General features: G+C 32.8%; 1 protein-coding gene across 2 annotated transcripts; it reads left to right on the top strand.

Moving 5' to 3' along the window:
• The first annotated feature begins 3,152 nt into the window (after nt 1-3,152).
• On the top strand, nt 3,153-17,515 carry LOC140439942 (uncharacterized). Of its 2 annotated transcripts, none has more exons than XM_072530130.1 (3): nt 3,153-3,572; nt 8,635-8,750; nt 13,496-17,515. In XM_072530130.1, the coding sequence occupies exon 3, from the start codon at nt 13,519-13,521 to the stop codon at nt 14,638-14,640; it is 1,122 nt and encodes a 373-aa protein (XP_072386231.1). In that variant the 5' UTR covers nt 3,153-3,572; nt 8,635-8,750; nt 13,496-13,518; the 3' UTR covers nt 14,641-17,515. The 2 variants fall into 2 exon arrangements, with proteins under 2 accessions (XP_072386231.1, XP_072386230.1); XM_072530129.1 differs by lacking the exon at nt 8,635-8,750 and having other exon boundaries at nt 3,158-3,262; nt 3,334-3,572.
• Nucleotides 17,516-19,421: the final 1,906 nt, after the last annotated feature.

Here is a 19,421-nt window from a genome sequence, read left to right as displayed (position 1 = left end):
AAATATATTTTAAAGTATCTTAATACTGACTGAGTCATCTATTTTATAATAGAAAAATAATTTTGATATATGCTTATATGTGACTGTGTCTTTATACAAATGGTGTTTAGTTACTATTTATTTATACTGTATAGTATATAGTAGTTATTTGCCATTGTATATCTGGTTTTGTACCTTTTTCAAAGTACGCTGTGCAATTGCTTGTTGCAATAGTGACAATGAAGATAAAATCTTTAGGTTTCATACATTTCCTAAAGATAGCGTGACCAGAAAACTGTGGATTATATCTTGTTGTAGATAGGATAATTTTAATTGTAATACTGCAAGAATTTGTTATACACATTTTAAAACTGAAGATTACCAAAGAAATCTACAACAGGAACTTTTAAATTACGTTTCTAAAAAGGGTCTAAAACTCAAACCTGAGGCAGTACATAAGTCTTTATTTGCCTAAATCAACATCGGCTACCCTTTTAACAAACCAAAAGAAACGCGTACAAGGAGGCGAACACAGAGAGTCCAAAAAGTATGTTGAGCAGCTTTTTACTACTTCTAGGTCAACGACGTAAGTCTAAATCTTTATTTTTATTAATTATTAGTCATGAAACCTTAATGGTTTTTTCATATCGATTTGTTAAGTAAGAAATTAGCCTCAGCCTGCTATGCAATTTGCAATAAGAACTGTTTCGGAGGAAATCAATTTAGCATCTTCCAAAATAACATATTTTTCTTTGTTAAATCATGTTATCATTATTAAAATATACAATGTTATCATTATTATAAACAATACCAAGATAATTTTATGTGTGAATATTACAAAAATGTCATTTTAAATGTTGTGCAATATTGTGTGCCCTCACTACACTCATATTCGATGGCCAGCTAGCTCATTCGATATAAATAAAGTTGACTTTGTCATTATATATTTTGATTTTGTGTTTAGTTCAGTAGGTATATATACGTACAAATTTTGTGTACCTCCATTACCACTTTTCTGTATCTTTTTAAACATCTGAAATATCGAACTCTGGAGTATAAGTTAATTAACCTGTACCTACGTGTAATAAAAGATAATTAAAACTTGTCTTATAAAGGATATCTATGTTTTATAAAGGATAAATATTATAATATCATAATTGTATCATCTCTTTATAATTACTATAATTAAATTAGCCAAATTATATAAAAAAACTTAAAATTAAAAGTCTTTCCTATGCAACTGCATTCAAATGTTGCGGGAATAAGCGATCTTGACTACGTCATGCGCGAAAGCGAACCGATTTTGGAACATTATGTATCATACGTTGTGTATTGTACCATGGGACATCACTAATAAGCAAGAAGCCACAGCACAGGCCACAGCAAAGATTTAAGCTTTTGCCTAATGCCACAGAATACTCCATCCCAACCATCCGTTGTGATTAGTATTCTGTGCTAATGCTAAAAGCTTTTTGTGATATCACGTTGTTCTGTGATATGGGTGATGTCAATGACGTATAATAAACGTCATTGGGTGATGTGATATCTACTGTCACAGAATAAGCTACTGTGGCCACAGCATAGATACAAATTTGTTCCTTATGCCACAGAATAATAAACAATCAGAATGCCCACTCTGCTTAAAAAAATAACTACGAACCGTGCCGCAGACGGAATCAGCCATGTTTTAGTCGGAACCAGTGCTGTTTAGTGACATTTTATCTGGTGTGCATAGAAAAATTAACCCGGTTTAATTTATTTACGGCAACTAGAGACATAATATGCACTATTTTATTCGTACTTTTAGTTTAAAAATAGATTAAAGTATTTAAAATGTAGTAAATTATTAATCTCTAAAAATTTACTGACAAACTTCAAAGGCGACATCTGAGAGTGGGCATTCTGATTGTTATTTATTCTGTGTTTATGCTGTGTCGCTGCGCACATGCAATTAGAAAATGCATTAAAAAATAAAAACCTTCCGATCGGAGATTACGGGGTTAAGTTCCTTAAGGAATGTTCCATGGGTACGTTTTTAATTGCTGGAGATAAATATAAAGTTTTTACGACTTTGCAATTATCACCACAAAAGAAGTGAAGGAATCCGGCATTTGGCTGTTCAACTATATTTTGTTGAAAATAAAGTAAAATAGACTTTACACTACATGATTTTATCATATGAGATTTGTTATGATTCCTCGTTTCTATGATGTTTTAAAAAATCGTGTTTACACTGCATGATACGTTATGACTTATGATATGAGTGACAATTAGTGAGGTGTTATTGATTTTTCTTTTTGTTTATGATCATAGAGATATTAGACACAGTATAGATATCAACTATTAGATTTTTAAACTATTATAGTGGAAAATAAATCTTTGATGGCATTGGCTTCCCGACTTTTAATAATAATACCAAAGAATATAGAGCGTCCATATTCTTTGATCATAGAATATAGGCCGGCAACAACTGCGTACAGCGTACAGCGTAAGAAGAAAAGATCAGACGTCTTTGGGCTTGCAGGTGGTTCTTACGAAGAAATTGTGGACAGGGTATATCAAATTTAGTATTGATATTATACCAAATTAAAAATAATTAATGAAGAAACTAAACTAAAATTATGACTAAGAAAACAAGCTAGCATACGATGAAATACGAAATAAAAATAATATAATATAATAAAGTGCGAAATAAAAACATTATACTTAATCAATTAGGGTGGTAAGGCCGACATTGAACCGGTCCGTTACACGAATATACTGGCAATATTCGACCTAAAATTTCTCCCCTGTCTGGACCCCTTCTAGCAATAAAACCCACCGACCTTCCTAACATAATATTTTAATGCAAAATGCAATCTAAACTCTCATCGCAATCTAAAATGCCATACAAACAAGTTAATAGCTGATGAAAAACAAAATATTTTCGTTTTTCTCGGTAGCGATAAAACACGCGTGTCTTCTTAACATATTTTAATGACAAAATATAACATGATCTAACCTAACTCAACGCAACAAAAAACAAAATATTTTCTTTTTTACAAAATAACATTTTATTGTACATATTTATATTTTTACAAAATTTTGCAAGAAACAATATTTTTTGAAAATATGGCAACATTGGTGGAAAAGTGACAAAATATGACATATGACATTAACAACAGCACAATCAAAATGGACGAAATATTTGAAAATTGATGTCAAAACACGCAATATTTAAACGGGAATTATAGAAAAAATATGCATTAAAATATAGAATCCGTCATTTTTAGAGCATTATAAAGTGAGTAGGAAGCCATACATAACAAATATTTCAAATTTGAACTTGTATTTACCGTCCCCTGTTACCCTTAGTTGGTATTACCTATGGAATATGGAACTAAAACAAGAAGCTAGTGAGAAAACTTGCAAAATAGAAATAGATAATGACACATGTGTTCCATCCTTGGATACTTTTAACATTGAAATTAAGGAGGAACCCAAGATAGAAACTGAAACTTTAGACTTAAATGAATTCCCGGTGAAGACTAAAGTAGAACAGGATGAATATAAATTTACAATATTTGAAGAAAAGCAAACAACGAATGAAGAAAGTAAGTTAATAAAACTGATTAATGCAATACTATAAGGAATTAATTTTATGTTGAGGAAGTTTATTATTAACTTAACAGTTAGAAAATACAGATAATAAGTTTTTGTGGTGGATTTTAAATGTTAATTGAATTAATGGTAGGGTATTAATTTTGATATATTATTATCTTCAACAAAAATGTAGTTTGTGTTTGTATAGTGGTACATTATTTTTGTGAATTTAAAAATCCAGTAGGTTAGTAGAATGTTGATATATTGAAACTATGTTGGGTTGTGCTCTGTGGCTGCTTTTAAAAATAAAAACAAAAGAACTAGAGGTACAGAAAACAAAGATTTGTCAAGAGATTGCATACAAATTGTTCGTATACCTTTCCAGACGGTACTCCCTAAGATCTCTTGCATATACCCTAATCTGTGGTTGCCTATTATGATGACCTGAGACCATTTTGAAATGAAAATTTTTGTGGAAACAGGTGAAACAAATGTAGATAAGAGAATGAAAGTGGATGTGTCCACAATTTTGGGTAACTAGATGCTGCTATTGAAAAGAAAGCTTGGACCTGAAATCCTCAAGATGCAAGAAGGCTAGGTAGAGGTTCCTGGAGGAGGACCACTGACAAGGAAGCAAAAAACATTTGGGAAGAGTTGGAGCTAGCTGGAAATACAGAAAAAATACAGTATCTCCTGGATGCCTGTAGTTGCAGAAATATGTTGGGCTGTTTTCTTTACATTTTCACGTCATCTGCATGCTGTTCTGTCCATTTGTTCATTTTGCAGAAATATCTGAGTTGCCACTTCCAATGATAATACCTATGATTACTCTAAGCTGTTTTCTGAAAGTGTATAACTATACTTTATTTCACATTAAGAACAGAACATTTGGTTTATGCAGATCAGTGTTGCCAAAACTCTCAAGCATGTGTTGGTACGAGACTGCTGATATTCAAGTAATTCTAATCAGAGCTGTATTCAGCACTGTCTAGATGTAGGTAACTTAATTTCACTAATAATCAGATACATATAGTTGAATACAGAATAATGCATTATAAATACTTGTTTCTTTAATAGGCAGATATAGGTATAGTATTTTTCATATAAAAATGTGTGCACGTCACAATTTATATAAAGTGATGTCACTTATATTTAAAATTCCAGAATGTTAACCTTAGAGTTCAAATTTTCCTAACACAGCTAATAATAATTTTAAGCATGTTTGACAAGTCAAATGTTAGGTTTGGAAGATGGCCCATTGAAAGCAGGCGTCGTTTAGTTTAGTCGAAAAAAAAAACCTGCAAATTTGTGAAAAAAGGTGATTTTTCCTCAAAGTAATGTGTCAATTCTGAACGAGTAATCACTGTTTTGTTGTATGCCGTATCTCATATGGGAGATTTGTAAAGCGGCGTTTTGCAACAAATTTGAAAGGTACCCACATGGTTCAGTTTTTTAAGGAGACGAGTTTTCCAAGGTTTGTGTTCCAGTGCTAGCTTCCATCCTCATTTTGTTATCCCTGATCGTAGTCCCAGACTATAAATGCAGTTTTTTGCGTGGCAGTGAATCTCCAGTTCCAACCTCAGAAATGTTAAGTAAAGAAATTTTAGTGACACTCAGGTAACTTTTTTGTTTGAATTTTTAAAGTGAAGATATACATTTTTTAATAATAATTTGCTTTCGTAACAATTTAAATTATAATAATTAATATTGTAAATTTTAGGGTGTGACCATTGCTGTCATTTTATTTGTTCTCTGTTTTAAAATTTAATGTTGACATATGATAGCTATCTTTATTATTTTTGACATCTGATAAATAACTAATCATAACAGATCTTGTTTTTGTTTTTAAAGAAGGTTAACCTCTATGAATAGTTTCATTTTTAAAGTTATTTTTTTATTTGTAATGATTTATTTCTGCTACAATTTGTAGCCCAGTAACAATTTATTGTAAGTTTTGTAGTATCTCCCACTTGTAAACGGATAGGATATAGTAAGTGTTCCTGTTTGTTATTGTATTTATTTTTTTTGTAACTATTAATATATGAGAAAAAGGACATACTAAGGACCAGTTGTTGAATCAGTAGTTAACTCATGGATTAAGTAAACGATGATTAAATTTAATTCAAAGATTATTTCTCAAGAAGTTGTTCAATGCATGTTAACTCTCGGATTTGTTAAACCCGAGTACTGAAGCGGTGACAATGTTGCCAGTTATTAATTACCGGCTTGGAACAAATTTTTTCATGAAAGTTATAAAAATAAATTTGTTCTGTGGTATAAACGTTGGTGTTCATATATAAAAGTTATTGACTTTTGGCGTAGTGTTTACATTTTTCATGTTCGTGTTCATGTTGCATTAGTGATTATTGTCTCTGGCAGCACAGCATGATTTCTAAAAATTGTTTAATATATATATATATATATATATATATATATATATATATATATATATATATATATATATATATATATATATTGTTTAATATATATTACCTATTTGTGGGATGAGCTATTCTGTCTCTTATGCACTTAACCAGCATAAAAACTGTTTCCTTTGGTAATCGGAATCTATTGAAAAACTCATTATCTGACCATTTATGAAAATGATTTTCTCTTACTGGAAAAACAGGATTTTTTAACAGAGGAAAAATTATATTAACAACAGCTAAGAAATCTTCATCTTCTGTAATATCTCCATCATCAAAATCAAACACACCATTATTAGCAACAATTAGCAATAGCCATAATTATTATTATAGACACGAAATTATAATAGATTATTGCTGTAAATCTGTAAGACTGCAAATTTAAAGCAATAAAACACAATATCTAGTGATATAACTATGGTTGTTCTAATCTGGAATTGTGTAGACAATATTTAATTTAAAACCAGAAAGTAAGGTTACAAATCTCTAGTTAACATCGTTAATCCTTCGTTTTTGGGCGATTAAGTTAATCTCTAGTTAATATGTGTAACCTCGGAAACCTTTTTTGGATAGTGCTAGAAAGGTCACCAATGGAGACACTGCGGACGGCAGCCAGATGGTTGGTGGAGAGCGAGTCGTGGGTTCGAAACTAGCTTTTGGAACCAGGAATGGGTCCAACGGACGAAATAAGTAAAGATACGATAAGAGATATTGAAAAAAAAAAACAGAAATAAACAAAAAGATAGATGGGTAAAATTACCAAAGATAAGATAGGGAACAGGGCGCCACTTAATTTTTTGGGGTTTAAGGAGAAAATTAAGAAACCTTAGAAAAGAAAAGAGATAAGGAAAGATATTTAGGTTCAGAGATCAAACCCAAGAAAAGATATCACAGTTAATTATTGAATAAATTTGGTCAACACTCTACATAAACAAAAAATAAATATACAAGGTATTACACTTACTTACCTACGAAACTTAATAAGCCTGATCTTTCTACTGGTCAAAGGTATAGTTATATTTAAAGGTAAAAAGCAAATATATCAGGGAACGTTGTTAGGAGTCGACAAATAAAATACATACATAAAACAATAACAATATATTAAACAACAACAAAATTACGACGCTGCTGAATGCAACACAAGTAATAAAAATACACCAACAACTATAAAATGGTGGTATACATATAAAAATAGGCAGAAATATAATTAGAAAATATCTTTACAAAGATATAAGTATAACACAAGCATGCACAAATAAAGTTTTGGCGTATCTCGAGATATTACAGCAAAAAAAATGAATAAAAAATTATAACAAAAACCAAAGATAACAAAAATTAATAAAATCTAAATTTACAAAAATACAAAAAAGATTACAGAAATGAAAACATTAAAATTTAACCAAACCGCACTTGGTTAAGTCGATTATTTGGTTCGTAACAAAATAAATATAGAATGTTCTTTAATTGACTGCAAAATTCAGTAGCTACTCTCAACTACATTTGAAGACATGTATGAATTTGAGATACGTCCAGATAATGGAAGATGATATGATTCCATACCATGTTACTTGCCCAGGTAGGTGGAGATATTAAAATTATGTCACTTACAGTAATTCCTGGCGACTGCTGCTTTAATTCACTGAAGTTAATACTGTACTTGTATTAAATACTGAATTTATGACTATATTTAATCTAATATAGTATAGGATGAAGAAACTCAAAATAACAAGTGTATACACACTTATAAAGAAAATGCACAGAGACGGTAAGGTAGCAGATACGATAATTTGAACTAAGCGTCTTAATTCGACGAATGCCCACCGATAAGTTGTTTTCTCTACGAGTGCCCACCGAGAAGTAACTTGGTTCCTCTAAAATTTTACCAAGCTACCCAAGAAAAGGTGAGGGTATCTTCCCCCCAAAAATGATAGGCCAGCTGTATGTATTTCTGAGAAGGTAAAAAGTTCTAATTAAGATTGAACATAACGGTATACTTCTACCTACAAACGTGATGAAACATCAAATCTCCTAGATTAGGTTTTTCCCGAGATCTTTACAGAAAAATTACTATACGAGCCTTCGGAATATTTACAAATCTATCATAAAAGACCCGGATTAAGACGGAAAGGATTAAAAACCTTTCGGACGCAAGGAAATTCCGGGCATTCAATAAAATTTTGAAGACGGTAAACCGAACATAAGCGTATCATCACGGGGGTAAAAGGAATAAAAATAATTAATATTTTAATTATATAAAAAAATGTTACAAACAGATGGTTAAGTGTTAAACTTGCATTGAACAACGCTATATTAAGTTTAACTGAAGATTATTTTTAATCTGAAGATAATCTTCAATTGAACAATCGGCCCTAAGTGTTAAACTTGCATTGAACAACGCTATATTAAGTTTAACTGAAGACTATTTTTAATCTGAAGATAATCTTCAATTGAACAATCGGCCCTTAGTAAGTTTTTCTTCTTTGTTATTTTGGTATAAATCTTTCTAGCTATTAATATAGTATTTTTGTGCCATTTATATTTGTAATTGTTTGTGGTGAGACAACAATAAAGGTTTAATTTATTTCTCTGAACCATTTTGTTTATTGATTTAAAAAAGTTTATAACCCCTTTTGTGTTTCTTTTTCAGGAAGGAATAGCCTTTTTCCTTCATCCAGCAGGAAGTTTCCTCGAAGCGGCGTTCCATTTTAAATAGCTAGAGGTCCTTCTTGTTGTTTTGTTTGCCAATTTGTCCAAGAGCATCATGTAAGTACCCCTTTGTTTCATTTTTGTAGTTGCCCCAATCTAATCCCCTTGCCATTCAACTTATCCACGACCCAGCTACTACAAATAAACCCTGAGCGCCGTTCGCATAAGTTTCGATTTATTTTGCTTGCCTATCTCTGCCCCAATATTTTCTGTCCCAAATTTTCAACCCCCATAGTAATACCCTATGTGGTAGGCAAAATATTTCGTTACACATTTTACATTACTCCAATGGAGGTGAGTCTGGACAAAATTTAATCTTGCTATCCGATGCCAGCGTTGTAATGATAGGCCTGTAGCCATCTTTCTGCAAGATAATCGAGCAGCTCGAAGCCTTATTCTAACGGTTCATTCACTAACATTAACATTTCTCACCTATTGAAGTTGATTTCATGAGAAAACCTCAGTGCACATTTAATTAATTTAATTTAAAAATAAAATTAAAGACAGTCAAGATTTCCTTTCACGCAAAAATAGTCTATGTATCTGTTGATACGTATTTCGCTTTAATAAAGCTCATCAGAACAGTTATTCATAGGCTTTCTCAACGTGAAAATTAATCTTTTCCTGTCTTTGTGAAGCGACGATAAAATGGCTTCGAAACGGACGCAATAGCGACATCTGATATTAAATCCGTAAAATAGTTTCGAAACACAATTCAGATAACTGCCTTAATCTGAACCTTCTATAAATGCAAGGTATAACAGACGCTGATAAAGATGTTAATAGAGACATGGGGAATCTAAAATTTGCATTCCACGACATGTCTCCTCAGCTAAGCAGAAATCGTTAGCGAATTGGTTTCTTGTACTCATACAGAGTAGATCCGAATAAAAATAAAATTAAAGACAGTCAAGATTTCCTTTCACGCAAAAATAGTCTATGTATCTGTTGATACGTATTTCGCTTTAATAAAGCTCATCAGAACAGTTATTCATAGGCTTTCTCAACGTGAAAATTAATCTTTTCCTGTCTTTGTGAAGCGACGATAAAATGGCTTCGAAACGGACGCAATAGCGACATCTGATATTAAATCCGTAAAATAGTTTCGAAACACAATTCAGATAACTGCCTTAATCTGAACCTTCTATAAATGCAAGGTATAACAGACGCTGATAAAGATGTTAATAGAGACATGGGGAATCTAAAATTTGCATTCCACGACATGTCTCCTCAGCTAAGCAGAAATCGTTAGCGAATTGGTTTCTTGTACTCATACAGAGTAGATCCGAATAAAAATAAAATTAAAGACAGTCAAGATTTCCTTTCACGCAAAAATAGTCTATGTATCTGTTGATACGTATTTCGCTTTAATAAAGCTCATCAGAACAGTTATTCATAGGCTTTCTCAACGTGAAAATTAATCTTTTCCTGTCTTTGTGAAGCGACGATAAAATGGCTTCGAAACGGACGCAATAGCGACATCTGATATTAAATCCGTAAAATAGTTTCGAAACACAATTCAGATAACTGCCTTAATCTGAACCTTCTATAAATGCAAGGTATAACAGACGCTGATAAAGATGTTAATAGAGACATGGGGAATCTAAAATTTGCATTCCACGACATGTCTCCTCAGCTAAGCAGAAATCGTTAGCGAATTGGTTTCTTGTACTCATACAGAGTAGATCCGAATAAAAATAAAATTAAAGACAGTCAAGATTTCCTTTCACGCAAAAATAGTCTATGTATCTGTTGATACGTATTTCGCTTTAATAAAGCTCATCAGAACAGTTATTCATAGACTATTTTTGCGTGAAAGGAAATCTTGACTGTCTTTAATTTTATTTTTATTCGGATCTACTCTGTATGAGTACAAGAAACCAATTCGCTAACGATTTCTGCTTAGCTGAGGAGACATGTCGTGGAATGCAAATTTTAGATTCCCCATGTCTCTATTAACATCTTTATCAGCGTCTGTTATACCTTGCATTTATAGAAGGTTCAGATTAAGGCAGTTATCTGAATTGTGTTTCGAAACTATTTTACGGATTTAATATCAGATGTCGCTATTGCGTCCGTTTCGAAGCCATTTTATCGTCGCTTCACAAAGACAGGAAAAGATTAATTTTCACGTTGAGAAAGCCTATGAATAACTGTTCTGATGAGCTTTATTAAAGCGAAATACGTATCAACAGATACATAGACTATTTTTGCGTGAAAGGAAATCTTGACTGTCTTTAATTTTATTTTTATTCGGATCTACTCTGTATGAGTACAAGAAACCAATTCGCTAACGATTTCTGCTTAGCTGAGGAGACATGTCGTGGAATGCAAATTTTAGATTCCCCATGTCTCTATTAACATCTTTATCAGCGTCTGTTATACCTTGCATTTATAGAAGGTTCAGATTAAGGCAGTTATCTGAATTGTGTTTCGAAACTATTTTACGGATTTAATATCAGATGTCGCTATTGCGTCCGTTTCGAAGCCATTTTATCGTCGCTTCACAAAGACAGGAAAAGATTAATTTTCACGTTGAGAAAGCCTATGAATAACTGTTCTGATGAGCTTTATTAAAGCGAAATACGTATCAACAGATACATAGACTATTTTTGCGTGAAAGGAAATCTTGACTGTCTTTAATTTTATTTTTATTCGGATCTACTCTGTATGAGTACAAGAAACCAATTCGCTAACGATTTCTGCTTAGCTGAGGAGACATGTCGTGGAATGCAAATTTTAGATTCCCCATGTCTCTATTAACATCTTTATCAGCGTCTGTTATACCTTGCATTTATAGAAGGTTCAGATTAAGGCAGTTATCTGAATTGTGTTTCGAAACTATTTTACGGATTTAATATCAGATGTCGCTATTGCGTCCGTTTCGAAGCCATTTTATCGTCGCTTCACAAAGACAGGAAAAGATTAATTTTCACGTTGAGAAAGCCTATGAATAACTGTTCTGATGAGCTTTATTAAAGCGAAATACGTATCAACAGATACATAGACTATTTTTGCGTGAAAGGAAATCTTGACTGTCTTTAATTTTATTTTTATTCGGATCTACTCTGTATGAGTACAAGAAACCAATTCGCTAACGATTTCTGCTTAGCTGAGGAGACATGTCGTGGAATGCAAATTTTAGATTCCCCATGTCTCTATTAACATCTTTATCAGCGTCTGTTATACCTTGCATTTATAGAAGGTTCAGATTAAGGCAGTTATCTGAATTGTGTTTCGAAACTATTTTACGGATTTAATATCAGATGTCGCTATTGCGTCCGTTTCGAAGCCATTTTATCGTCGCTTCACAAAGACAGGAAAAGATTAATTTTCACGTTGAGAAAGCCTATGAATAACTGTTCTGATGAGCTTTATTAAAGCGAAATACGTATCAACAGATACATAGACTATTTTTGCGTGAAAGGAAATCTTGACTGTCTTTAATTTTATTTTTATTCGGATCTACTCTGTATGAGTACAAGAAACCAATTCGCTAACGATTTCTGCTTAGCTGAGGAGACATGTCGTGGAATGCAAATTTTAGATTCCCCATGTCTCTATTAACATCTTTATCAGCGTCTGTTATACCTTGCATTTATAGAAGGTTCAGATTAAGGCAGTTATCTGAATTGTGTTTCGAAACTATTTTACGGATTTAATTTAATTTAATTAATTCTTGCAGTTTCACGTTGTTCTTAGATATTTTGTATCAATGCTACAATAGCAGGATCTAAAAGCATTATGATTCATTAGATATACACTGATAATAATAGTATAATACAGTGTACCACCGAGAGGTTACCACTAAGCTGACAGATAACAACAACAAATGATACATCATTTCTCGAAACGCAATATATCAGCGCTTACTAAGAAACCGATACAACCGAAGAAACCGATAAACAAATTACTACCTCAAAACACAAAATTTAAATTGACCTAAATTTTTGCCCGCCAGTGTACATTATGCATTGCTCTTTCCATCGCGTGTTGCCATGGAAAGAGCAATGCTAGGTATATCACTTAAGGACAAGAAAACAAACACATGGATAAGACAGAAAACCAAAGTCACCGATGTGGTGCAAAAATCATTAAAGTTGAAATGGGAATACGCTGGACATGTAGCTAGGAGCGATCTAAACAAATGGCACAGATCAATTTTAACCTGGAGACCATACCAACACAAAAGACCCAGAGGCAGACCTCCTATGAGATGGACAGATGATCTGAAAAGGACTGCCGGGAAAAATTGGCTACAAGTAGCGTACAATAAAAAACAATGGAAAGGAAGACTTGAAGAGGCTTATGTTCAGATGTGGACGTGAATGGCTAGACGAAGAAGAAGAAGAAGTGTACATTATCGTTTTCCGTCAATTTTAATAGATTTTACACATCTTTTGTTCTCATAATATGCATAATTAGGTGACAATGCATAATTACTTAAATAATTGAAGGAAGTTTATTCCTATAAATGTAATTTCAGACAAATATTTTACAATACATTGAAGTTAGTAATTTGACTAAATAATAATTTCTTCATTACCATAATTACCAAAAAGTCTGACAGCAAGGTGTTATATCTAATTAATAACCTGGTAGCTTTTTAACATACCAAAAAAACAGTAGTAGACATTGAGTGTTACCAATTATCATTAAGTGGTAAGAATAAGATCTAATGGAGGAATAAACTTATAAAGGTCAATTTGCGCTACGGTTTTTAATTTTATTTATTATATTCCTTTATTTCTACAATAATTTTTCTGTTCCAGTAAAATGTTTATAGTTGGTTTGTATTTTAGGTTGTCCCCAGGAGGAGAACAAAATGACAATAATGGAAACATTACATTCATCTGATAAAGGAAAATATATAGGCCAACATGCTGAAGGAAAAATATTAAATAAAAATATCAAAGTTGGGACTGAACAAACACCTTACAAATGTGAAATTTGTTGCAAGCAGTTTACTCAAAAAGGATACTTGAAACGACACTTTCTGCTACATACCAGAGAAAAACCCAAGTGTGAAATTTGTTTTAAGCATTTTTCTCGAAAAGATTCTTTAACTGAGCACATGAAAGTTCACACTGGAGAAAAACCTCATGAGTGCAAACTTTGCTTAAAGCAGTTTACTACTAAAGGTTATTTGAAAACACATTTGAGGGCACACACTGGAGAAAAACTTCACAAGTGTGACACTTGTTTAAAACAGTTTATTACTGCAAGTGACTTAAAAAGACATTTTAAAACACACACTGGGGAAAAACGTCACAAGTGTGAAATTTGTTTTAAACACTTTAGTGAAGCAAGTAGTTTGAAAACACATTTGAGAGGGCACACAGGAGAAAAACCTTACAACTGTGAAATTTGTTTTAAACAGTTTAATGATGCAAGTAATTTGAAAACACATTTGAGAGTGCACACTGGAGAAAAACCTTACAAGTGTGAAATTTGTTTAAAACTGTTTTCTATTAAAAGTCATTTGACAAGGCATTTGACTACACACAATGGTGAAAAACCTTACAAGTGTGAAATTTGTTTTAAACAGTTCGGTGAAGCAGGTCATTTAAAAATACATTTGAGAGTGCACAGAGGAGAAAAACCTTACAAGTGTGAAATTTGTTTAAAGCAGTATATTTCTACAACTGTTTTGAAAAGACATTTGAGAACACATACTGCAGAAAAACTTTACAAGTGTGAAACGTGTTTAAAGCAGTTTATTACTACAAATGATTTGAAAAAACATTTGAGATGGCATACTGGAGAAAAGCTTCACACGTGTGAAATTTGTTTAAAACAGTTTGTTACTACAAGTGATTTGAAAGTACATTTGAGGATACATACTGGAGAAAAACCATACAAATGTGAAATTTGTTTTAAGCAGTTTTCTTACACATATACGTTGAAAATACATTTGAAGGTGCACAGTGAAGAAAAACAAGTGTGAGAATTGTTTTAAGCAGTTAATATGAAACTGTATATGAGTAGCTCACAACCAGAAGTGCTAATATATCAAATTCACTCTTTTGAGATAATTGGGATAAAATTAATCGGTTATAAAAATTTCGAAATAAAGTAAAATACATTTTGGGATTTTTGTATATGATAAGCTAAAATAATTCAGGTAGAATAAAGCAAAAAGAAATAATTTCAAAATTAGTTTTGTTTAATTGTTTAAAAAAATGTATATGCGTTTTTCGCACTAATAAAACTGAAAAACATTTTGAACTGAACAAAAAGTATTACTCCGTCTCTTTCTTTTGAATCAGTGCTACATCTGTATTGTCATCAAATGCGATAGTCTGTGGACTAGTACGCATTTCGATGCGCATCGCCCCGCCTCGAATTTTCCATTGGTTCTTGACCTGGAAATCCCTATTTATCGCTCGAACAGCGCATATAAATATTGGCGATTTTCAGGTCAGCCAGGTCAGTTCCTCACGGGGTCTCCGAGAGCTTAGTGCTCTCGGGGCTCTGCTTCCTGCATTTATTTTCCATACTCTGTGGATGAGAATTGTTTCAACTTAACTTGGTGTTTTTATTTCGACGAAGAAATTGTCATGCCTTTTTTAAGGCAAGACACCGAAGATAAATATTTTCCAAGTCCATAACCCGAAAATGGACTTAAGTAGAGGAGCTCTCGACAGTATATTGGAAGCCCTCTACAGAGCACCCGGAGATAACAGAAGGTGGTTAGACCCTTAATTATTACCCCGAGGTGACAGTATCCACGTCATTGGTGCACTGGAAATTTTTAAAATAATTGTGGTGAATAGGAGGCACCTACTTTAACCGTGGTTTAAATGGGAATAAGCCACAATTAAAAGTTAAAGTACGTTTATTGACGTTTTAATTTCCACTTCAGAAAAGTTTTCAATTTCCGAAGTGAAAATTGAAGCGTCAATCAACGTGCTTTTAACAATGATATTAGATCTTTCTTTTTCTCTACTATTATCCCTCTTCATTAGGGAAATAATAAATCTAACACCATGTATGGATTTGTTGAGAGACGGCCACGTATTTTTTTCGTGAGATCAAAAAAATAACTTTTTCCTAACCTAACATTTTTCTAGGCCGAGATTGTGGGAACTGAATCCAGGAAATTTTAAGCCATTCTACATCTTTTTCTCCTGTAATCGCTTTCTTCCTATTGACGATGTCGTGCTCCCAATGTTTTGGTATTGCAAAAATTTCTTTTTTCATTTTATGAGTGCATAACGTAGGCTCCTTTTTCATTGAGGTGTTTATTACGTTTATCCTGTCGTATGACCAACGTTGACCCCCCATGTATGGAGCCGGCGTAATAATTACAATTCAAAAACAATAAACAAAACACAAAAATGATGATTACCTAACCTCAATAACTGGTGTCAAAAATGTCCAATGAGAATATGGTACGCAAGTTGGCAACTAGCTTCTCGTTACATATAGCCTTCTAGCACAGAATAAATATTCTCTGCCTCTAGTAAGGTAACTCACATAGAAAGTTTTGGGAGAGTTTCTAGCGTTAAATGCGGACGGTCCGAAACAAATTCCATTTTGCGGCAACTTCAAAACGTAGGTTCTAAATTTTAGGCGACAAAATCTAAAAAGTATGACATAATGACGGTATTAGATTTTTGTTTCGATAAAGGGCAGCGGCAAGCCGCTTATACGTATTTCCACCTCTTTGGGTCTCATCAGAGCGCTAATCGAAACAAAATCTATCCCGTCGTAGGCCAACAATTATCGAAATAACTATTTAAAGACGTAACAACGCCATCTAATAACAACAAGTGAAATCATATGATTTCCTACCTGGCGAAACCGAATTCAAATTTTTATCACTGTGCCTTCTACAACTTGCAAAGCAAACAGCTTAATGAATTACTCGGCAAGGGAATCTTAAATATGCATTCCACCTGCCGTTCATTATGGTCAAAATTCGTAGTGAATTCAGTTCCTGGTACTCCAAAAAGAGTAAAGAAATAAAACATAATGACGGTATTTTGTTTCGATACAGGGTAGCGGCAAGCCGCTTATACGTATTTCGACCTCTTTAAGTCTCATTAAATCGAAACAAAATCTATCCCGTCGTAGGCCAATAATTATCGAAATAACTATTTACAGACGTAACAACGCCATCTAATAACAAAAGTAAAAATTATGCGGAACACGGAACACGAACAGTAGAATAGAACTAAGAACACATAAATAATAACATAACCTTTCTTTTTGCTTCATAGTTTATTTTTTTTAACTACTAGAATATGAATGTAATATCTATGATTGCATAAAAAATTATTGTTATGTTAGTCAAGAAAGTAATGTAATGATAAAAGTTGTGTAACGACTAGTCCAAATCACGTTAATCCTGTGACCGGCCTAAAAATAGTGAAAAGCTTATCTTCAAAGTTTGGAGCAAAATAAAAATGGGACAGTGTGCGGTTTTAGTCGGGTAAAAAGGTGTTTGATAAGCGAAATGCAACATTTACAGGAATTAGTCTTTATACGAGCCAGAAATCTGACTAAAGCTTTTTTTTGAGGGACCTAGCAAGCACAATGAAAAGAACTAATTATTTTTTAAACTATCTAGAGAAAAAGCCACCTTTACTGACAATAATCAAAATATGATCTGTTGTGTTTATAGTGGTGAGAAAAATTGTGATTTGCCAATATTCCTGTTTAACACTTGTGGGTATATTGATTTAATGTGCTAATGTAATATTTAAAAAGTACCAAGGTGTTTGATTCTACCCCTTCAAGTGAATGTGCCAATTTATTTTGTATCAAAATTAAAAAATATGTAAAACACATAATGTAAATTAAATTTATTTGACTTATTTTTGTTTTGATTTCTAGTGTAGGGTAAACTACACAATGTGATTGTTATAGATAAGAACTTATTAAGTACCCAATTCCTCTTAACCCATTAACGCCTACGGGTACCATATGGGGACACAAAACCGCCCTCTATTTATGTGCGTGTACTAACTGACAAATTTAATTTGAACGCCACTGACTGAGAACTAATCGTTCGAAATGCTCATCGGATGCGCCTGACAAGATCAGTTGCTTGTTGTACTCGCGAGTCAGAGGTTGTGCTATTTTTTATTGGACAGATTATTTTCGACGACGAAAATATGGACATCCCGTTACGGTAAGTTAAATTATGTCGATCTTATTTATTTTATTGTATATATAGGCGATCGATTTTATTTAAAAAACGTATTTTCGCAATACTGTTTGTTGATTTTCTAAATATATGGTTCTAGTTTTTTATAATTTCGTCGTAAACGTCACTGTCACCATATGGGACCAGTAGGCGTACTACGGACAATATGTATTAGCCTATAGTTTTATACGCTAATTTTAGTTTCAGAGGAATAACTCTTCAAGAAGCGTTAGATATCGCCTACGAATCTAATAACGAAGTCACTGATATATACATACAGCCACCTGACTGTCAGGATCTGACCGATGAGGATTCAGGGTATGAAGATAAGGGTGAGACTGTTGAAAATTTGAGTAGTCGTCAACTGTTAGCTCTAACTCTACTTTGAAAGCAAATGGGTATGGAGCAACTGGAACAATTAGGGATCACCGAATTTAAGAAGAAGTTCCTATACCGCCTAAAAAGATTATGGCCAAAGAAGCTCGAGGCACCTACACTTCAACTATTGAAACGAACGATGGTATTCTTTATGTGAGGTGGATGGACAATAATGTGGTAACAGTGGCCAGTACGTGTTTTTGGGGTTACTCCAGTGAAATCTGTAGAGAGATTTTTCTAGAGAGAAGAAAAGATAAAAGAAACGTACCTATACCACGTCCGGATGTAATTTCCAAATACAATAAAAACATGGGAGGCATCGATCTGATGGATGCAAATGTATCTTAGTATGTAAAGTATATTGATTATAATAATATAATAACATACATTGTTTCAGTTATCGTATTGGTGTAAGATCAAAAAAGTGGTACTAGTCGATATTTACATATCTTATTGATGTATCTATACAAAATGCTTGGATTCTCTACCGCAAAAGTGGCAGAAATATCAGCCAGTTGGCATCATATCATAGCATCATATTTGGCAAATTACAAAACGACAGCTAAAGGTCCAGGTCGCATGCCTAAAGCTGCTGGAAGTAACAGCCGTGTTGGAGACGATGTCAGATTTGATGGGCTAAACCATTACGTAGTAGTAGTGCCAGAAGGAAAAAGAAGAAGATGTGCCGGGTTCAATTGTATAAGCAAAGGGCGTACAATGACTTGGATCTAGGGATCCCACCTTAAATTTTTACCTTTACCATGCGAGCTGCGCGATGCTCCGTTACGCATATTATGATTTTAAAATTTTGGCTTGTGATTTCAAGAAATAATAAATTGACAACTAGATTTAAGCTAGATATTTAATTAACCAATTATAATCTTTCATTTATGTAGTCTTATTGAAATTACGATTAAAATGGTGACTAGCAAATCTCATAAATAAAAAACTTACAACTAATTCTTAATTTAAAAGAAAATGTTATCCTTCATATCATTCATAATATATTATCTTAATTTCCAAAATTCTTTCTTTCCTCTTTCAAAAAGCCCATTTCTTGTTTTCTTTGACAAACATTGAGTACTTCTACTGGTTTTTTGTATGTTTCTTTACATTTTATTCCCACTACTAGATAGCAAAATCTTTTACAATGAAACTTTTTTAAACTTCTTTTTTAATTTAAATATTATGTTTAT

The sequence above is a fragment of the Diabrotica undecimpunctata genome, chromosome 4, assembly GCF_040954645.1.
Source record: "Diabrotica undecimpunctata isolate CICGRU chromosome 4, icDiaUnde3, whole genome shotgun sequence".
Lineage (NCBI taxonomy): Eukaryota > Metazoa > Arthropoda > Insecta > Coleoptera > Chrysomelidae > Diabrotica > Diabrotica undecimpunctata.
Note: the sequence above shows the minus strand (reverse complement) of the source record. Positions and strands in the feature narration are given on the sequence as shown.

What these genes read in the sequence shown, in the direction of transcription:
- LOC140439942 (XM_072530129.1), top strand. Translation starts at nt 3,353, where the DNA reads ATGGAACTAAAACAAGAAGCTAGTGAGAAAACTTGCAAAATAGAAATA. An exon ending in GCAAACAACGAATGAAGAAA is followed by an intron (nt 3,573 to 13,495) that starts GTAAGTTAATAA and finishes TTTGTATTTTAG; the next exon opens with GTTGTCCCCAGGAGGAGAAC.